Raw genomic sequence first — 22,483 nt, forward strand, 5'->3', positions numbered from 1 at the left:
ACAAATGGAAGCCGAGCATGGACTGGAGCATGGCCAGCGCTACACACGTCATCACCTGACCCTCGTCTTCAGAGGATGGTCGGTGTGACACAAGTGTGAGGTCACAGCGGCAGCAACTACACATCACTAATGTGATCCTGTATCTTCACATAACGATTAGCACCCAGCTCTGGTACACACAGGGGTTAACACTACAAGTGTGCGCTGTGGTAAAGGACACGTGTGACACCTCACACACGCTCCACTATAAGGTGACATCACGTCGTCGTGTCACGTACTGGAGGCCGCCACTGCTGCAGGTGAGGCGCAGCGCTGCCTCCTTCCCGCCACAACCGAGCGTATATTTGTCGCATCGCCTGCGCTAGCTCCGCCCCCAGCCCTATTTCCGGGTTCCTTATGTCCTCTCGCTGCAGCAGCGTTGGGCACGCCCTCTCTCGTGAACAGGCTTTGTGATTGGTTGATGTCTCGTCTTGCTATTGGTCGCACCTCCCTCCGTGTGTCTCGACTGCGGGCCCCTGATTGGCTTGTGTGCTGCACTGTGATTGGTCGCCTGTCTCTGTTCGCTGTGTTGTTGTTGGGGCAGCGGTGCAGGGATTCCCGAAGCTCAGCATGTCACCCGGGCTTCCCCGGGCTCCTCCATGGACTCCCAGGGGGGCACCTAGTGGCTCCGGCCCCTGTATATGGGGGATCCCCTAGCACTCTGGTGGGTGCTGGGTGTAGGAGGATGGGCTGCTCTCTGTGGGCTAAGGTGAGCAGTGTGTGTGTAGAGAGGCAGAGGGGAGGGGTGTGTGAGCGGTGGATGAGTAGTGGCCACACAGGGATGAAGGGGTTAACCCCTCAGTGGACATCGGGCACACTGGGCATCGCTGCCTGCTCCTCATTGTCACCGCACTGTATTCCTGTCATTGAGGGAAAGGCAATGTCAAGTGTTCTGCCATACACGGTGCCCCCCCGGGCCAGCCCCTGTGACCACCCGTCAGTCACCATGCTCATCCTCGGCCATGTGTGAGGCCCAGGTGCAGACCACCCCAATCATGTACGGATGATGAGGAAGGGATCCGTTGTACAGATATGTCGCCGCGTCCACCTACCGTATATTCATCTCTTTTTTTTTCCTCTCTTCCTCTAGTTTAAAAGGATGTTGAATAGAGAACTGACACATTTATCTGAAACAAGTCGCTCTGGAAACCAAGTGTCCGAATACATATCCAACACGTTCTTAGGTAAGCTGTGCTGTGTCACATTGTGACCATTCCCCTGTAACCTGCGCACACTCTGCCACAGGATGCTTTCTTCTGTTACTGGCACTTTAAATAGCTTTTCCTTATTAATAAGATTTTCCATTTTCAGGAAAGTGGACCCCAAGTGCTGTAAAATGTCCAAACCAACAGGCAGACCCCTCCCTGGCCCAATATTACTCTCCGCTGCTGCTACTCTGTATGTGATGGTTGGCAGCTCACGTCACCGCTGTAACCAGTCACTGAGCTCAGCACCTTGTGCTGTCTACGTAACCCAAGCTGCTGAGCTCAGTGATTGGCAGCTGAAGTGATGGTACATTGACAGCTCACATCTCCACTGTAGCCAGTCACTGAGCTCAGCACCTTGTGCTATCTACATAACCCGAGCTGCTGCGCTCAGTGATTGGCAGCTGAAGTGACGGTACATTGACAGCTCACATCTCCGCTGTAACCAGTCACTGAGCTCAGCACCTTGTTCTGTCTACGTAACCCGAGCTGATGAGCTCAGTGATTGGCAGCTGAAGTGATGGTGCATTGACAGCTCACATCTCCGCTGTAACCAGTCACTGAGCTCAGCACCTTGTGCTGTCTACATAACCCGAGCTGCTGCGCTCAGTGATTGGCAGCTGAAATGATGGTGCATTGACAGCTCACATCACCGCTGTAGCCAGTCACTGAGCTCAGCACCTTGTGCTGTCTACATAACCCACGCTGCTGAGCTCAGTGATTGGCAGCTGAAGTGATGGGACGTTGGCAGCTCACATCACCGCTGTAACCAGTCACTGAGCTCAGCACCATGTGCTGTCTACGTAGCCCGAGCTGCTGCGCTCAGTGTTTGGCAGCTGAAGTGATGGGACGTTGGCAGCTCACATATCCACTGTAACCAGTCACTGAGCTCAGCACCTTGTGCTGTCTACGTAACCCGCGCTGCTGAGCTCAGTGATTGGCAGCTGAAGTGATGGGACGTTGGCAGCTCACATATCCACTGTAACCAGTCACTGAGCTCAGCACCTTGTGCTGTCTACATAACCCGAGCTGCTGCGCTCATTGATTGGCAGCTGAAGTGACGGTACATTGACAGCTCACGTCTCCGCTGTAACCAGTCACTGAGCTCAGCACCTTGTGCTGTCTACGTAACTCACGCTGCTGAGCTCAGTGATTGGCAGCTGATGTGATGGTGCATTGACAGCTCACATCTCCTCTGTAACCAGTCACTGAGCTCAGCACCTTGTGCTGTCTACATAACCCGCGCAGCTGAGCTCAGTGATTGGCAGCTGAAGTGATGATACATTGACAGCTCACATCTCCGCTGTAGCCAGTCACTGAGCTCAGCACCTTGTGCTGTCTACGTAACCCGAGCTGCTGAGCTCAGTGATTGGCAGCTGAAGTGATGGTGCATTGACAGCTCACATCTCCGCTGTAACCAGTCACTGAGCTCAGCACCTTGTGCTGTCTACGTAACCCGAGCTGCTGCGCTCAGTGATTGGCAGCTGAAATGATGGTGCATTGACAGCTCACATCACCGCTGTAGCCAGTCACTGAGCTCAGCACCTTGTGCTGTCTACATAACCCGCGCTGCTGAGCTCAGTGATTGGCAGCTGAAGTGATGGTACATTGACAGCTCACATCTCCGCTGTAGCCAGTCACTGAGCTCAGCACCTTGTGCTGTCTACATAACCCGAGCTGCTGAGCTCAGTGATTGGCAGCTGAAGTGATGATACATTGACAGCTCACATCATCGCTGTAACCAGTCACTGAGCTCAGCACCATGTGCTGTCTACGTAACCCACGCTGCTGCGCTCAGTGATTGGCAGCTGAAGTGATGGTACATTGACAGCTCACATCTCCGCTGTAACCAGTCACTGAGCTCAGCACCTTGTGCTGTCTACGTAACCCACGCTGCTGAGCTCAGTGATTGGCAGCTGAAGTGATGGTGCATTGACAGCTCACATCTCCGCTGTAACCAGTCACCGAGCTCAGCACCTTGTGCTATCTACATAACCCGCGCTGCTGAGCTCAGTGATTGGCAGCTGAAGTGATGGAACATTGACAGCTCACATCTCCGCTGTAACCAGTCACTGAGCTCAGCACCTTGTGCTGTCTACGTAACCCGAGCTGCTGCGCTCAGTGATTGGCAGCTGAAATGATGGTGCATTGACAGCTCACATCTCCGCTGTAACCAGTCACCGAGCTCAGCACCTTGTGCTGTCTACATAACCCGCGCTGCTGAGCTCAGTGATTGGCAGCTGAAGTGATGGTACATTGACAGCTCACATCTCCGCTGTAGCCAGTCACTGAGCTCAGCACCTTGTGCTGTCTACGTAACCCGAGCTGCTGAGCTCAGTGATTGACAGCTCACATCTCTGCTGTAACCAGTCACTGAGCTCAGCACCTTGTGCTGTCTACGTAACCCGAGCTGCTGCGCTCAGTGATTGGCAGCTGAAATAATGGTGCATTGACAGCTCACATCACCGCTGTAGCCAGTCACTGAGCTCAGCACCTTGTGCTGTCTACATAACCCGCGCTGCTGAGCTCAGTGATTGGCAGCTGAAGTGATGGTACATTGACAGCTCACATCTCCGCTGTAGCCAGTCACTGAGCTCAGCACCTTGTGCTGTCTACGTAACCCGAGCTGCTGAGCTCAGTAAGTGGCAGCTGATGTGATGGGACGTTGACAGCCCACATCTCCGCTGTAGCCAATCACAGCTCAGCACCTTGTGCTGTCTAAGGCGAGCTGCTCAGCTTAGTGATTGGCTGCTGAAGTGATGGTACATTAGCTACAGCGGTGATGAGGCCTGTCAGTCACTGAGCTCAGCATCTTTTACTGTCTTTCTAAGGCAAGCTGCTGAGCTCAGTGATTGGCTGCAAAAGTGACATGAGGTCATCACTACAGTCATAATACCGACACCTGGAGAGCCAGTGCTGGACCCTGGGTGGGTGAGTACCTGCTCTGTTTGTTGTTTTAGATATTTGAGGGTGAGTATTTGCGCTGTTTTTTTTTGGTTTAGATATTTTTCAAGGTTTAGGGCCTACTTTCGTGAAAATGAAAAACCCCTTTAATACATAGCCGGAGTCCGCACAGAGCAATATTACTGAAATAAGTATAAGGCTATGTGCCCACGTAACGATTCTGAAGCAGAATAAACCTGAGCAGAATCGCACACCCTGCTCCCGGGAAAACGCAAGCGGTTTTTGACGCGCTTTTCTAAGCGTTTGTCAAGCGTTTTTGCATACGTTTTTCCTAAGCGTTTTTGCCCATATAATTGATGGTATGCGGAATCGCATGCGATTCCGCAAAATTAATGAACATGCTGCGTTTTTAATCGCTAAGTGTTTCCGCAGCGGTTAAAAACGCATCATTGGCACAACATGTGCGGATTCCATTAAAAATTAATTGGATGCTATTCTTAAGCGTTTCTGCAGCAGAATCGCTTGTCAAAAAACGCTGCAGAAACTCTTAAGAAACGCTACGTGGGCACACAGCCTAACACTTACATCTCCTATCCTCCTATCCTAACATTGGCTGCTGACATCACAGCCCACATTCCCCATGTGACCATTGCATACCACTGCTAACTTTAGTGGTAAACGGCATGAGACTGCAGCCCCCCGGGACACGCACAGTGTGACGAAAAACCAGTTTGAGTTTGTTGGGATCAACAGCATGCCTACTGCATGGTGACACCATAAAATGACCCCTTTTCATGACTGGGCAAACGGGGGCCAGAGTATTGGTCAGGCTCTCAGGAATCAGATCCCTCTGATCTACTGCTTCTTCAGTGGATAAGGGATGATGCTTATACCTGGATTGCCTCTTCATTTCGGCGTTCAGATGCTCAGAGATATAGTTTTCTGCCATATAATTCAGTATTTTCATGCACAATACTGTTCATATGCTGCTTGGATTCATAGAGAAAGCCCAAGCATTTCCCAACCATGCCCGAGTGTCTTGCCACGCTAAGTGGTTTACAGCGCCTCCTCTATGACTTGGTGTGCAAGGAGAATTAAGAACTTTTATACATGTAAATAATAAATCAGTAAAACATGATCTATTCCAGAACAAGTAAGAACTTGTAACTGTCTGCAGTGTAATGATGAACGATTCTAAAGAAAAATTGTGTTTTCAGACAAACAGCATGAAGTTGAAATTCCCTCTCCAACTACCAAGGAGAAGGAAAAGAAGAAGAGACCCATGTCCCAAATTAGCGGTGTAAAGAAATTGACACACAGCTCAAGCTTCACTACCTGCAGTATTCCACGTTTTGGGGTGAAGACCGACCAGGAATCACTTCTGGCAAAGGTTATTGTTAATATAGATTTTTAAAATACCATAGATTGAACGGTGCTGTACATGTCTACACAGGGTTTACATGTAGAATATAAGTACAGCGACAGACTGGTACAGAGGGTTAGAGGACTCTGCCCTCACGGGATTCCAGTCTACCGGGTATTGGGGAAGGAGACAGTAGGTCGGTGAGTTAGTTTGCTTTGGTGATAGTGAGGTTGTGCCTGAACTATTCAATTTTGGGAGACAGATGAACAGTGAAAAGCGCTGAATTCCAGAGGATGGCAGATGCTCAGGAAATGGCGAGGAACACAGCGTCGGAGTAGAAGCCGAGGTCTTATAAGGACTAACATGTGGGGAGTAGAGATGGTGAACCCGAACAGTAAAGTTCGGCGTCCGTCCTGAACAGCTACTGTTCGGACACGGACTTCACCAAGAAGTCCATGTTACTGTTTGGGTTTGGCCACTGAACACCAGGTGTTTGTTGCACTGTCATGTACATGACAGCACAGCAAACACCACCGGTCAGACAGCCGCGGTTCCCACGCTGTCAAAAGATGGGGAGGACCCCACTCCATTTTTTAATTATTGGCTGGTTATCAAAAATACAGGAGAGCCCACACCATTTTCTCAATATTTACAGCGAAGGAGCAGGTTGATTAATACTCCCATCAGCCGCTCCTGCTCTCACTGTTATTAGCGGCAGTAGGCGTCTGCTGATGGGAGCAGTAGTCCCATCAGCTGACACCAGTGACCTCAGATCACTGCTGTGTGCTCCTGCTGTCTGTTGACAGCGTGGGAACCGTGGCTGTCTGACCGGCGGTGATGATTTTACCACCAATCAGAAGCAGTCTGCTGTCACGCGCATGTGACAGCCTGGCAAACACTGGATGTTCAGGCTCACAATTCAAGTGACTGGGGTTCGGGTCCGGGTACTGTTTTGGTACCCAAACCCAAACTTTTTGTAACCCAAACATCCAGGTGTCTGCCCATCTCTAGTGGGTGGGGAGGTGTCAGGAGATTAGTTCGGAAATGTATGGAGGAGATAGATTATGGACAGCTTTGTAAGTCAGCTAGTACGATAGTTTAAACTGGATTCACAGGCTAATTAGAAGCCAGTCAAGGGATTGGCAGAGGAGAGACGAGACTCAATCAGGCTGTGCAGTTAAGGACAGACTGGAGAGGTGAGAGAGTGTTAGTTGGGAGGCCACAGAGGAGGATATTGCAGTAGATGAGGTGGTAAATGATGATGGCATGCACTAACATTTTTGTAGATTCAGGATTGAAGAAAGGATGGATTCTGAAAATATTTTATAGTTGGAGGCGGCATGAGGTGCTAAGAGCTTGGATTTGAGGCTTTCGGACAAAACAGAATCAAGAGTTACACCAAGGCAGTGGATTTGTGATACAGGGGAAAGCTTGATGTCATTTACTGTGATAGATAGGTATAGTAGAGGGGTTGAGTGAGATGGAAGAAAGATGATGAGTTTGGTTGTGACCACATTGATTTAAGAAGTGTGATAAGAAGAGGAAGATATATTTGATGGACACACTGGACAGCAGAGAGTTGACATCTGGACAGCAGAGAAGTGACATCTGAGCTTGAGAGGTGGATTTGAGTATCATTACCGTGTAGGTAATACTGGAAGCTGTGGGACTCTGAGTTATCTCAGGACAAAGGTATAGATCGGGAAGAGTAGGGTTTCAAGGACAGAGCTTTAAGGGACACCAACAGAGAGAGAATGGGAATAAGTGACATTAAATGTAGGTATGAGGAAATCCAGGAGAGAGCAAGGTGTTTGATGCCACAGGAAGAGAGGATTTCTAGTAGAAGGCAGTGGTCATCTGTGTTGAAGGCAGATGGCAGTTCATGAAGTAGGAGTAGTAGATTGTCTGCTAGTTTGGCTGTTAATAAGTCATTTGTAATTTTGTTTAGGACCAATTAAATGGAGTGGAGGGGACCGAAGCCAGATTGTAGGATTTCAAAGAGCGAGTTGGATGAGTGGTAGGAGTAAATTAAATGTGGATGTACTGTTTTGATACGCAGGAGAGTAGTGATATGGGGTGATAGCTGGATGTAGAGGTTGGGTAAAGAAATGGCTTCCTCATGAGAGGCGTGATGATTTTTGTGTTTTTGAAAGCAGAAGGGAAGACACCAGAGGTTAATAAGTTGAAGAGATGGGTTAGGTATGAGGTAAGATTGGGAAGAAATGGGGTCAATTGCACAAGTGGTGAGGTGTGACTTGGAGAGAGAATGCGTGAAGATGGGAAAGAATGTTATAAGGGAAGGGCAATGGTCTGACATGAAGAGGAGTTGTGGAGGTTGTGCGCCAAAATTTTCTCTGATGTGGTTGACCTTGTTACAAAAACTACCATACTTACTGTGTATAGTATTCCTGTGTAATGGATCCTGTATTGGTTTCAGCATGATGAGTACTGCTGAAGCTTTACCATTGCCTGCGTACACTCGACCTACTGAGATGTATATTCTGCATTCTATTACAGGAAATAGAAGAGGCAAATAAGTGGGGACTTGACATCTTTAAGGTAGCAGAGTATTCTGGAAACCGACCCTTGACTGTCATCATGTACTCCATCTTTCAGGTAAGGGAGCAAACATATGACTGGCATATACAGTCTGCAAAATGCGGACAGCTGGAGAACGCTTGTGACCCTATAAGATATTCTTCACACACACACACATCATCTTCAGCAATTGTCTCTGAGAGATGATTTTTCGGACCATGCCTCTGTTCAGGAAAATTGCTTACATAAGGTTTTTCAACCCCTTCCCAAAGTGGGCAATTTTTCCTTTTTCCAATTTCTGTTTTTGTTCCCCTTCTTCCTCGAGCAATAATTTTTTGATTTCCCTGTCAATATAGCCATATGATGTTTTTTTTAAGTTGTAGTTTTGAATTACACCATTCATTTTACCATACAATGCATTGGAAAACAGGAATAAAAACTCCAAGTGCAGTGAAATGGTAAAAAAAATTGTTGCCATTTTCAGAGACACGTAACCTTTTTATTTTTACACTGATCAACCCAAGCTTTTCCTCGATAAGTGGAAACTTTTATTGGTACCATTTTGAGTTATGCACTTTTTTAATTCCATACTTTCGTGAAGTTACCATTTTGAGTTATGTACTTTTTTAATTCCATACTTTCGTGAAGTGAGATACCTGAAAGTTACCTGTTTAGGCATTTCATTTTTTTTTTCCATACAGTGATTCCTATCAATTTTTTTTAAAGTTATTTCCTTATTTTAACCCCTTTCCCACCTGAGACTTATCCATACGTCCCTGTGACCTGGGCCTTATTGACGTGGGACCCTTAGAAAAATTAAAAACTTGGGGCCAAAACAACATAAAAATGTAATTATTCTTTTTTCACCGCTCAGTGGTATAAAACTCTGTGAGGCACATGTGGTGTCAATACGATCAGTGTACCCCTAGATGAATTCATTGGGGAGTGTAGTTTGTAAAATGAGTTCACATATAGGGAGTTTCTGTTGTTCTGGCACCTCAGGGGCTCTCCAATGTGACATGGCACCCTCAAACCATTCCAGCAAACTCTGAACTCCATTATGGCACCTCCTCCCTTCGGAGCTGTGCACTGTGTCTCAAAAGTAGTATTCTCCCACTTATGGGGTATCAGAATACTCACGAGAAATTGCACAACAAATTGCATGGTGCAATTACTCCTTTTACCCATGTAAAAATAAAAAATGGGGCTAAAATAACATCTTTGTGGGGAAAATGTGTTTTTTTTTTTTTAATTTTCACAGCTCACTGATAAACTTCTGTGAAGCACTTGGGGGTTCATAGCACATCTACCGTATATATACTCGTGTATAAGCCGATATTTTCAGCACATTTTTTTGGTCTGAAAGTCCTCCTCTCGGCTTATACGCGAGTCATATAGCCATCAGGTAGGTGGGGGAGGGGGAGCGGGGGTGTCAGATCATACTGACCCCCCCCTGCGTATCTCTGCAGCCCCCTTGCTTGTCCCACGGTCTCATTTCCTTCCTACAGCGGTCACATGGTACCGCTCATTAAAGTCATCAATATGCGCATATTTATTACTTTAATGAGCGGTTCCACATGACCGCTAATGGGAAGGAAGGGAGACCGTGGGAGAACGGGGCTGCAGAGAAGCGCCAGGGGGAGGTAAGTATATGCTATGTTCACCTGTCCCGGTTCCAACGCTGCTCGCCGCTGTCTGCCCGCAGGGTCCCGCTGTCAGTGACGTTCAGGCAGCAGAGGGCGCAATGACGTAGTCAGGACCTGCCCTCTGCCTGAACAATCACTGACAGAAGTTAATGGATGGACAGTCGCACTCAGAAGATAAATAATCTTTGCAAAAGTCTTTGAAGAATATTTTTTCATGATTTTTAATTCATGTGAGATTTTTCCAATAGATCAAATAATGAAACACCGCAAACAAAAAAGAAATATTCCAAAAGTGAGTCTTATATGGTTACGTTTCGACCTAATCCTAGGTCTTTCTCAAACCATAGTCAATAGAAGATTCAAGGTAAACAGCAGGGAGATTAATTGCAAAGTCCCAGTTAGGGGCTGGTAGCGTGTGGGAGGCAGGAGTCTGCGGTGATGTGCACTTTGCAATTAATCTCCCTGCTGTTTACCTTGAATCTTCTATTGAGTATGGTTTGAGAAAGACCAAGGATTAGGTCGAAACGTAACCATATATTGCTCACTTTTGGAATATTTCTTTTTTGTTTGCGGTGTTTCATTATTTGATCTATTGGAAAAATCTCACATGAATTAAAAATCATAAAAAAATTTTCTTCAAAGACTCTTTTGCAAAGATTATTTATTTTCTGAGTGCGACTGTCCATCCATTTACTACTGCCTGTGGTCTATCCACGCTCAGTCAGCACTTCTCTTTATAGCAAGAGTGCGTGTCTTTTTTCTTCTACAATCACTGACAGAGGCACCCGGCGGGCAGACAGCGGTGAGCAGCGTTGGAACCGGGACAGTTGAATATCTCAGGTGTCGGGTCCTGAGCCAGCGGTGACACCTGTCCCCCATAGCGCGTCGGTGTCTCCGCCTGCTCAGCACAACGGCACCTGGCCCTCAGGGATAAGAGGTGAGTATGTCTTTTTTTTTTTCTTTTTTTAATACCTGCAGTAGCGGCAGCAGCAATATATGGGGGCATATTCAGTGGAGCATCTTATGGGGGCATATTCAATGGAGCATCTTATGGGGGCATATTCAATGGAACATCTTATGGGGGCAGCATATGGGGGCATATTCAATGGAGCAACTTATGGGGGCAGCATATGGGGGCATATTCAATGGAGCATCTTATCTTTTCCCAGTTTTTTGTGGCAAAATGAAGGGGGTCGGCTTATACACAGGTCGGCGTATACACGAGTATATACGGTAAATACATTCCTTGAGGGGTCTAGTTTGGAGCATCTTATGGGGAAGCATATGGGGGCATATTCAATGGAGCATCTTATGGGGCAGCATATGGGAGCATATTCTAAGGAGCATCTTATGAGGGCAGCATATGGGGGCATATTCAATGGAGCATCTTATGGGGGCAGCATATGGGGGCATATTCAATGGAGCATCTTATGGGGGCATATTCAATGGAGCATCTTATGGGGGAAGCATATGGGGGCATATTCAATGTAGCATCTTATGGGGGCAACATATGGGGGCATATTCAATGGAGCAATGCTTTTGTGGCAATTTAAAAAGCCTCTTGAATAGGAAGAGGACTTTAGCTCTGCTGCCAACTATTGGAAGTGGATATCCTAAACGTCTTTATTGACTCTTTAACGAGACTTTCCACATGACTTGGGATAAGAGGCCTAAACAAAAACTCCAATGGTGCTTTATAAATAGATAATAATAATAATTTGTTTCAGGGTGTTGCCCCTCCTCAGTGCAAAGCAGGAGATCTGATTTAGCTGTATGAAAGGCCTCTGACTAGTGGTCTAAAGGGGAACATTTCTCCTTGCAGAGAGTGCCAAGCCGCAGTAAAGAGATTTATAGGTCATGCAATGCTACTGTAGTCATGTGGCAAAGCTCCTTAAAGAGTCGATATTGACTTTTAGGATTACTACGTCCAATAGGTGGTGGCATAGATCAAGTCGTCTTCCTTTTGAAGAGGCTATTGGCATTTCCTGAAGCATGTTCCTCTTGAAAAACTTGGCAGGTTTGCACAAATCAAAAAGTCGACATGTGCACACACACTTGCGTCTCACAAAATTAGAATATCATCAAAAAGTTAATTTATTTCAGTTATTCAATACAAAAAGTGAAACTCATATATTATATAGAGTCATTAAAAACAGTGATCTACAGTGGGTACGGAAAGTATTTAGACCCCTTAAAATTTTTCACTCTTTGTTTCATTGCAGCCCATCTTGATGGGAAAAAAGCAGAAATGTAGAAATTTTTTTAAATTTATTAAAAAAGATAAACTGAAATATCACATAGTCATAAGTATTCAGCCCCTATGGTCATAAGTATTCAGCCCCTTTGCTCAGACACTCATATTTAAGTCACATGCTGTCCATTTCCTTGTGATCCTCCTTGAGATGGTTCTACTCCTTCATTGGAGTCCAGCTGTATTTATTGATAGGACTTGATTTGTAAAGGCACACACCTGTCTATATATGACCTCACAGTGCATGTTACACCAAATGAGAATCATGAGGTCAAAGGAACTGGTCAAGGAGCTCAGAGACAGAATTGTGGCAATGCACAGCTCTGGCCAAGGGTACAAAAGAATTTCTGCAGTACTCAAGGTTCCTAAGAGCACAGTGGCCTCCATAATCCTTAAATGGAAGAAGTTTGGGACCACCATAAGTCTTCCTAGAGCTGGCCGTCCAGCCAAACTGAGCAATCATGGGAGAAGAGCCTTGATGAGAGAGGTAAAGAAGAACCCCAAGATCACTGTGGCTGAGCTCCAGAGATATAGGGAGATGGGAGAAAGTTCCACAAAGTCAAATATCACTGCAGCCCTCCACCAGTCGGGCCCTTATGGCAGAGTGGCCCGACAGAACCTCTCCTCAGTGCAAGACATATGAAAGCCCGCATAGAGATTGCTAAAAAAAACACTCCCAGACTATGAGAAATAAGATTCTCTGGCCTGATGAGATGAAGATAGAACTTTTTGTTGATAATTTTGAGTGGTATGTGTGGAGAAAACCAGGTACTGCTCAACACCTGCCCAATACAATCCCAATAGTGAAACATGGTGGTGGCAGCATCATGCTATGGGGGTGTTTTTCAGCTGCAGGGACAGGATGAATGGTTGCAATTGAAGGAAACATGCGGCCGAGTACAGAGATATCCTGGATAAAAACCTCTTCCAGAGTGCTCTGGACCTCAGACTTGACTGAAGGTTCACCTTCCAACAAGACAGTGACTCTAAGCACACAGCTAAAATAACAAAGGACTGGCTTCAGAACTACTCTGTGACCATTCTTGACTGGTCCAGCCAAAGCCCTGACCTAAACCCAATTGAGCATTTCTGGAGAGACCTGAAAATGGCTGTCCTCCAACGTTCACCATCCAACCTGACGGAACTGGAGAGGATCTGCAAGGAAGAATGGCCGAGGATCCCCAAATCCAGGTGTGAAAAACTTGTTGCATCATTCCCAAGAAGACTCATGGCTGTTAACTAGATCAAAAGGGTGCTTCTACTCAATACTGAGCAAAGGGTCTGAATACTTATGACCATATGATATTTCAGTTTTTCTTTTCCAATAAATTTGCAAAAAGTTCTACATTTTTGTTTTTTTTCAGTCAAGATGGGGTGCAGAGTGTACATTAAAGAGAAAAAAATGAACCTTTTTGAATTTATCAAATGGCTGCAATGAAGCAAAGAGTGAAAATTTTTAAGGGCTATGAATACCTTCCGTACCCACTGTATCTCAAGTGTTTATTTGTGTTAATGTTGATGATTATGGCTTACAGCCAATGAAAACCCAAAAGCTTCCTAAGTGTTTAAAAAGGTCCATTAGTCTGTTTCAGTAGTTTCCACAATCATGGGGAAGACTGCTGACTTAGATGTCCAGAAGGCAGTCATTGACACACTCCACAAGGAGGGTAAGCCTCAAAAGGTCATTGCACACTACACGAGGAGGGTAAGCCTCAAAAGGTCATTGCTAAAGAATCTGGCTGTTCACAGAGTGCTGTATCCGAGCATATTAATGGAAAGTTGAATGGAAGGAAAAAGTGTGATAGAAAAAGGTGCACAAGCAACCGGGATAACCGCAGCCTTGAAAGGATTGTTAAGAAAAGGCCATTCAACAATTTGGGGGAGATTCACAAGGAGTGGACTGCTGCTGGAGTCATTTCTTCAAGAGCCAGCACACACAGACGTATCCAGGACATGGGCTACAAGTGTCGCATTCCCTGTGTCAAGCCACTCATGACCAAAAGACAACGCCAGAGGCGTCTTACCTGGGCGAAGGAGAACTGGACTGTTGCTCAGAGGTCCAAGGTGTTGTTTTCAGATGAAAGTAAATTTTGCATTTCATTTGGAAATCAAGGTCCCAGAGTCTGGAGGAAGAGTGGAGAGGCCACAATCCAAGCTGCTTGAGGTCTAGTTTTCACAATCAGTGATGGTTTGGGGAGCCATGTCATCTGCTGGTGTAGGTCTAGTGTGTTTTATCAAGACAAAAGTCAGTGCAGCCATCTACCAGGAAATTTTAGAGCACTTCATGCTTCCCTCTGCCGACAATCTTTTAGGAGATGGAAATTTCATTCTCCAGCAGGACTTGGCACCTGTCCACACTGTCAAAAATACCAATACCTGGTTTACGAACAACAGTATCACTGTGCTGAATTGGCCAGCAAACTCGCCTGAACTAAACCCATAGAGAATCTGTGGGGTATTATCAAGAGGAAGATGAGAGCTGCCAGACCCAACCATGCAGATGAGCTGAAGGCTGCTATCAAAGTAAGCAAGCAAGCAAGCTCCAGAATACCTCAGCAGTGCCACAGGCTGATCGCCTCCATGCCACGCCGCATTGATGCAGTAATTGATGCAAAAGGAGCCCCGACCAAGTAGTGAGTGCATTTACTGAACATACATTTCAGTAGGCCAACATTTCGCATTTTAAAATCACTTTTCACGCTGGTGTTGTAAAGTATTCTAATTTACTGAGATAATGACTTTTGGGTTTTCATTGGCTGTAAGCCATAATCATCAACATTAACAGAAATATACACATGAAATAGATCACTCTGTGTGTAATGACTCTATATAATATACAAGCTTCACTTTTTGTATTGACAAACTGAAATAAATTAACTTTTTGATGATATTCTAATTTTGTGAGAAGCACCTGTATCTCTCAGTTTCTGCGCCGCTCCATATGTCTAGTGTAGAGTGTACCATGATGTCATATGGTGGAAAGGTGTTAACCCCTTCACGACATGCGCCATACTAGTACGGCGCATGTTGTGTCTCCCCCTTTGATGTCAGCCCACATCTTTCCCGGCACATGTCAGCTGTTTCGAACATTGGACTTGTGTCCGGAACAGCCGCGGGTGGAATTGCAATCCACCCGTGGCTACTAACCCGTTAAATGCTGCTGTCAAACTCTGACCGTGACATTTAACATGCGCATCCGGCAATTGCGCCAGAAATCCGCCCATCAGTGACCCCTGTGATCGCGGGTCACCGGTGGGTTGGCATGACAAGCAGAGGTCTCATGCAGCCCTCTATGGTTGTCAATGCTGGATTGCTATGAGCACCGCTCGGTGGTTGGCGCTCATAGCAAATCAGCAATTCTGCTACATGCAGGCGATCTTATCATCGTCTGTATGTAGCAGAGTCCAATAGGTTATGGCAGCTTCTAGTCTCCAATGGAGACTATTGAAGCATGCCAAAAGTAAACAAATAAAATGTTTTTAAAAATATAGAAAAAAACAAAACGTTCAAATCACCCCCCTTTCATCCCATTCAAAATAAAGCAATAAAAAAAAAATCTCACATACACATATTTGGTATCGCCGCGTTCAGATTCGCCTGATCTGTCAATGTAAAAAAAGGAGTAACCCATTTGCTAAACAGTGTAACAAGAAAAAAAGTCAAATTGCCAGAATTACTTTTTTTGGTTGCCGCAACATTGCATTAAAATGCAATAACAGGCGATCAAAACATTGTATCTGCACCACAATGGTATCATTAAAAACGTCAGCTCGGCTCGCAAAAAATAAGCCCTCACCCAACCCGAGATCACGTAAAATGGAGACGCTACAGGTCTCGGAAAATGACTCAATATTTTTTTTTGGATTCTTTTTTCAACACTTCTATAAAAAGGAACCTAGACCTGTTTGGTGTCTATGAACTCGTAATGACCTGGAGAATCATAATGGCAGGTCAGTTTTAGCATTTGGTGAACCTAGTAAAAAAAAATCCAAAAAAAGTTGTGGATTTGCACTTTTTTTGCAATTTCACAGCACTTGGAATTTTTTTTCTCGTTTTTGAGTACACGACATGGTAAAACCAATGGTGTTGTTCAAAAGTAGAACTCTTCCCGCAAAAAACAAGCCCTCACATGGCCATATTGATGGAAAAATAAAAAAGTTACGGCTCTGGGAAGAAGGGGAGTGAAAAACACGCAAAACCGAAAAAGGGCTCTGTCATGAAGGGGTTAATGTATAAAAGCCGCTTGTGCAGTTGTCCCTTTTTATCTTGGGTCTTTCTTACTGGCTAATGTTCTGTAGCCTTGTTAACAAGGCAGTTTACACTGGATAACAGGAGTGCTACATAGTGTGTATCTTTTCCTTTCCTCTAATAAAGCTGCGATTAGATACTCGTATGTAAAATCATCAGCATTTCATCCAAAGAATCAGGCGGCCAATTTTGCAACATCATGGGCATTTTTTATGTGATCTATGTGTCGTTTTTTATGTCTCTATGTCATCCGTAATTCAGTCCTTTATGTTTTTATTACATATTTATATCCATTATTTACTGTATGTTTATATATCATCGGTAAGTCCGTTTTGTTTCTATGTGTACAGGGGCGTGAAAAAGTGTTCATATCACATGCCACGTTTTCTACGAACCTTACATGGTTTTCTAAATATCTAAAATATAAATCTGAAAATTGTGCTGTGAGTTTCTAGCCAGCCCTCCTGAGGAAATCCATTGTGGGACCACCTTTCTCAGCAATTACGTCCTAGAAGCACTAATCGTTTTATTACTTTCAGGAAAGGGACCTGTTAAAGACGTTTCGAATTCCCGTGGACACATTTATCACCTACATGATGACACTGGAGGATCATTACCACGCAGATGTGGCCTACCATAACAACATCCACGCTGCAGATGTGGCCCAGTCCACCCACGTCCTGCTCTCCACTCCTGCGCTAGAGGTGATGTCTTCTCTCCTTGCGTTTGCCTGTTCCCCCCCCTATCAGCTCTTTTTAAGAGTAGATCTCAAAACCGGTTTTCGGTCTAAAGAGGTACTGTATTTTACGAGATATATATATATTTTATAAAGCCTGCCTGAAACAAATTTGGATTTGACATCAGGAAAATATGAGAATGATATATGCACCAAAAATAAGACCTACCTTAACTGGTTCCCAACCTGTGACACAGCGTATGCGTCATGAAAGTCGGTGCCAATCCGACCTATGACGCATACCCTGTGTCATGAATTCAAAGCCCCCCTGCGGGTCGGGTGACCGAGGTTAATGAAAGGTCACCTGACCCGCAGATACAGGGGGCTTTGTAATTCACCACAGGGGGCGTCGCTTCGCCCCCACGTGGCTACGATCGCTCTGATTGGCTGTTAAAAGTGAAACAGCCAATCAGAGCGATAGTAATATTTCATCAATGAAAATTGATGAAATATTACAATCCAGCCATGGTGGATGCTGCTGTAGCATCGGACATGGCTGGAGACCCCGATTCGACCCCCCCCCACCGGCGATCGCCCCCCCGCCACTGAATGACAGCGGCGATCTGCCGCCTCTGTCATCATCTGCCCCCCCTCCCATTCCCTCCGCTCCCCGCCAGCTTCCGATAACCCCCTCACCCACTCTCACCGCCCCCGGCACCTTCTAAGTCCCCCTGTCGCTCCCGGTGTCCGGCGGGTCCGGTTCATGGGCGCCGCCATCTTGGAAAATGGCGGGCGCCCGAATCTGCCGGCTGCAGATTCCATTATTTCATTTTGATCACTCTGACAGTGATCAAAATGAAATAAAAAGTAAATGAACCCCCCGATTATCACCCCCATAGGTAGGCATAACTAATAAAATAAAGAAAATATTTTTATTTTTCCATTAGGGTTAGGGTTAGGGTTAGGGTTGGAAAGAGGGTTAGGGTTAGGGTTGGAAAGAGTGTCAGGGTTAGGGTTGGGAAGAGGGTTAGGGTTGGAAAGAGGGTTAGGGTTGGAATTAGGGTTAGGGTTGGAATTAGGGTTAGGGTGGAATTAGGGTTAGGGTTAGAATTAGGGTTAGGGTTGGAATTAGGGTTAGAATTAGGGTTAGGCTTGTGGTTAGTGTTATGGTTAGTGTAGGGGTTAGGGGTGTGTTGGGGTTAGGGTTATGGTTAGGGTTGTGATTAGGGTTAGGGTTAGGGATGTGTTGGGGTTAGGGTTGTGGTTAGGGGTGTGTTGGGGTTAGGGTTGGAGTTAGAATTGAGCGGTTTCCACTGTTTAGGCACATCAGGGGGTCTCCAAACGCGATATGGTGCAACCATTGATTCCAGCCAATTTTGCGTTCAAAAAGTCAAACGGTGCTCCCTCCCTTCCAAGCCCCGACGTGCGCCCAAACAGTGGTTTACCCCCCCACATATGGGGTATCAGCGTACTCAGGAAAAATTGCTCAACAACTTTTGGTGACTAGTTTCTCCTGTTACCCTTGGGAAAATAAAAAAATTGGGGGCTAAAAAATTATTTTTGTGGAAAAAAAATGTTTTTTTCTTTTTCACGTCTCTGCATTATAAACTTCTGTGAAGCACTTGGGGGTTGAAAGTGCTCACCATACATCTAGATAAGTTCCTTGGAAGGTCTAGTTTCCAAAATGGGGTCACTTGTGGGGAGTTTCCACTGTTTAGGCACATCAGGGGCTCTGCAAACGTAATGACGACCGCAGACTATTCCATCAAAGTCTGCATTTCAAAACGTCACTACTTCCATTCCGAGCCCTAACGTGTGCCCAAACAATGGTTCCCCCACACATATGGGGTATCAGTGTACTCAGGACAAACTGGACAACAACTTTTGGGGTCCAATTTCTCCTGTTACCCTTGTGAAAATAAAAAATTGCGAGCTAAAAATTCATTTTTTGAGGGAAAAAAAAAGATTTTTTATTTTCATGGCTCTGCGTTACAATCTTCTGTGAAGCACTTGGGGGTTCAAGGTGCTCACCACACATCTAGGCAAGTTCCTTATGGGGTCTAGTTTCCAAAATGGGGTCACTTGTGGGGGGGTTCCACAGTTTAGGTACATCAAGGGCTCTGCAAATGTAGCATGATGCCCGCAGACCATTCCATCAAAGTCTGCATACCAAAACGTCACTACTTCCCTTCCGAGCCCTGACGTGTGCCCATACAGTGGTCATCCCCCACATATGGGGTATCAGCGTACTCAGGACAAACTGGACAACAACTTTTGGGGTCCAATTTATCCTGTTACCCTTGTGAAAAAAAAATTGCGGGCTAAAAATCATTTTTTTGAGGGGAAAAAAATGATTTTTTTATTTTCATGGCTCTGCGTTATAAACTTCTGTGAAGCACTTGGGGGTTCAAGGTGCTCACCACACATCTAGATAAGTTCCTTGGAGGGTCTAGTTTCCAAAATGGGGTCACTTGTGGGGGGTTTCTACTGTTTAGGCACACAGGGGCTCAGCAAATGTAACATGACGCCCGCAGACCATTCCATCAAAGTCAGCATTTCAAAATGTCACTACTTCCCTGCTGAGCCCCAACGTGTGCCCAAACAGTGGTTCCCCCCCACATATGGGGTACCAGCGTACTCAGGACAAATTGGACAACAACTTTTGGGGTCCAATTTATCCTAGTACCCTTGCGAAAATAAAAAATTGGCGACTAAAAAATTTTTTTTTAGGAAAAAGAAAGATTTTTTATTTTCACTGCTCTGCATTATAAACTTCTGTGAATCACCTGGGGGTTCAAAGTGCTCACTATGCATCTAGATAAGTTCCTTAGGGGGTCTAGTTTCCAAAATGGGGTCATTTGTGGGGGAGCTCCAAAGTTTAGGCACACAGGGGATCTCCAAACACGACATGGTGTCCGCTAACGATTGGAGCTAATTTTCATTTCAAAATGTCAAATGGCGCTCATTCCCTTCTGCGCCCTGCCGTGCACCCAAACAGTGCCCCCTCCCCACATATGGGGTACCAGCGTACTCAGGACAATCTGGGCAACAACTTTTGTGGTCCAATTTCTCCTGTTAGCCTTGTGAATATAAAAAATAGCGTGCTAAAAAATCACTTTTGAGGAAAAAAAAAAGATTTTTTATTTTCACTGCTCTATGTTATAAACTTTTGTGAAGCACTTGGGGGTTCAAAGTGCTCACCACACATCTAGATAAGTTCCTTAAGGGGTCTAGTTTCCAAAATGGTGTCACTTGTGGGGGAGCTCCAATGTTTAGGCACACAGGGACTCTCCAAACGCGACATGGTGTCTGACAACGATTGGCGCTAATTTTCCATTCAAAAAGTCAAATGGTGCTCCTTCCCTTCCGGGCCCTGCCGTGCGCCCAAACAGTGGTTTATGACCACATATGAGGTATCGGTGTACTCAGGAGAAATTGCCCAACAAATTTTAGGATCCATTTTATCCTGCTGCCCATGTGAAAATGAAAAAACTGAGGCTAAAAGATAATTTTTGTGAAAAAAAGTACTTTTTTTTTTTTACGGATCAATTTGAGAAGCACCTGGGGGTTCAAAGTGATCACTATGCACCTAGATAAGTTCCTTGGGGGGTCTAGTTTCCAAAATGGGGTCACTTGTGGAGGAGCTCCAATGTTTATGCACACAGCGACTCTCCAAACGTGACATGGCAAGCGCTAAATATTCCAGCATATTTTCCATTCAAAAAGTCAAATGGCGCTCCTTCCCTTCTGAGCCATGCTGTGCGCCCAAACAGTGGTTTATGATCACATATGAGGTATCTGTGTACTCAGGGGAAATTGCCCAACAAATTTTAGGATCCATTTTATCCTGTTGCCCATGTGAAAATGAAAAAATTGATGCTGAAAGAAAATTTGTGTTGGAAAAATTAAAATGTCCAGTTTTTCCTTCCACATTGCTTTAGCTGCTGTGAAACACCTGAAGGGTTAATAATCTTCTTGAATGTGGTTTTGAGTAGCTTGAGGGGTGCAGTTTTTAGAATGGTGTCACTTTTGGGTATTTTCTGCCATATAGACCCCTCAAAGTGACTTCAAATGTCAGGTAGTCCCTAAAAAAATGGTTTTGTAAATTTTGTTGTAAAAAATCAACTTTTAACCCTTATAACTTCCTAACAAAAAAATATTTTGCTTCCAAAATTGTGCTGATGTAAAGTAGACATGTGGGAAATGTTATTTAATAACTATTTTTGTCACATACAGTAACTCTCTAGTTTAACAGAATAAAAATTGAAAATTGCAAAATTTTCAAAATTTTCGCCAAATTTCTGATTTTTTCACAAATAAACGCAAAAATTATCAACCTAAATTTACCACTAACATGAAGCCCAATATGTCACGAAAAAACAATCTCAGAATCGCTAGGATGCGTTGAAGCGTTCCAGAGTTATTACCTCATACAGGGACACTGGTCAGAATTGCAAAAAATGGCCAGGTCATTAAGGTCAAAATAGGCTGGGTCATGAAGGGGTTAATTGGGGTACAGCACTGATGGATGGTGATCAGAGCCATTGATTGTTTTGTATACAGTGTAGGAAGTGTTAGTGTCATCAGTTATCAGACTGGTAAGGACCACTGCTGTGAGTGCAGTAGATATAAAAAGTCTACACACCCCTGTTAAAATGCCAGGTTTTTCACATGTCAAAAAAAAAATCATACCAAGAAGAATCATTTCTGAACTTTTTTCCACATTTAATGTCACCCATAAATATAATCTGTGCCATGCAATTGAAAAAATAAACTGAAATCTTTTTGGGTGGAAAAGTAAAACAGCTTAAAATAATGTGGTTGCATAAATATGCACACCTTGGGGCATCAGTTGTCTCTTACAAGAGAATCAGACCAGTTATGCTAATGACACTTGGCTCAAGCTCAAGAGAGTGTTAGGCGTCGGGTTCCTGCAGCTGCACTGCAGGAATCCACAGCCTTGCATCCTGCGGTCTCCCATTCTTCTCCGACCACTCAGAAGCCTGCACAGCAATCTCAGGCGTCGCAGGCGCTCTGCTCAGACCAGCTCTGTAGGACAAGCCACAGTGCTCGCGTCTGACAGTGCGCCCCTCCTGGGCATTGTCATATAGCGGCTGAGTCAGTTGCCGCACTTGTGGGCGTCTGCAGTAGTGACGCCGCACGCACGGTAGGTCTAGACGGACACCGACCCTGTGTCTTGGGCCCGAGTCCTGTGACCATATACCGTGCGTGCCCACCACTGAAACCTGTGAGGTCAACAGGCTCGGCATTTATGTTTATGCCTTAAGGCGCCTCTGTGAATATAACAGAGTACGCCCAGTGCACACCTGGTGCCGTTCAACCCGTGTGCGATATACCACCATATTGTGCTTCTGCCATTCTATAGCAGCAGTTTAACACCTTCTGCACGGTGGACCCCGGGCAGCGAACGCACTTTCTATTATTTTATATTTAGTGCGTTCCGCCGTTCCTAACAGAGTGTCATCTGAGTGTGATCCCATTCTCTAGAATGAATTACATCACAGGTTGGAGAAGATGGAGGACTTAATTTCTCCATAATCGCCATTGTCTCTGTGATATAGTGTGAGCGTACCCTTAAACTAATACTTTGCT

The 22,483-nt window shown here is 45.3% G+C and overlaps 1 protein-coding gene across 5 annotated transcripts in view; it reads left to right on the forward strand.

Moving 5' to 3' along the window:
* PDE4C (phosphodiesterase 4C) overlaps positions 1-22,483 on the forward strand; it is a 381,540-nt gene that overhangs the window by 342,808 nt on the left and 16,249 nt on the right. For 4 of the 5 annotated variants that reach the window (XM_073544880.1, XM_073544891.1, XM_073544914.1 and 1 more), the window contains 4 exons: positions 1,130-1,223; positions 5,366-5,538; positions 8,029-8,127; positions 16,734-16,898. In XM_073544880.1, coding sequence (XP_073400981.1) covers positions 1,130-1,223; positions 5,366-5,538; positions 8,029-8,127; positions 16,734-16,898 — 531 coding nt within the window. Of the gene's footprint in view, positions 1-496; positions 749-1,129; positions 1,224-5,365; positions 5,539-8,028; positions 8,128-16,733; positions 16,899-22,483 lie in introns of those variants that run through there. The other variant, XM_073544900.1, reaches the window with a different exon arrangement.

This window comes from Dendrobates tinctorius, unplaced genomic scaffold (genome assembly GCF_039654945.1).
Source record: "Dendrobates tinctorius isolate UK_male_01 unplaced genomic scaffold, ASM3965494v1 ptg000011l, whole genome shotgun sequence".
Classification (NCBI taxonomy): domain Eukaryota; kingdom Metazoa; phylum Chordata; class Amphibia; order Anura; family Dendrobatidae; genus Dendrobates; species Dendrobates tinctorius.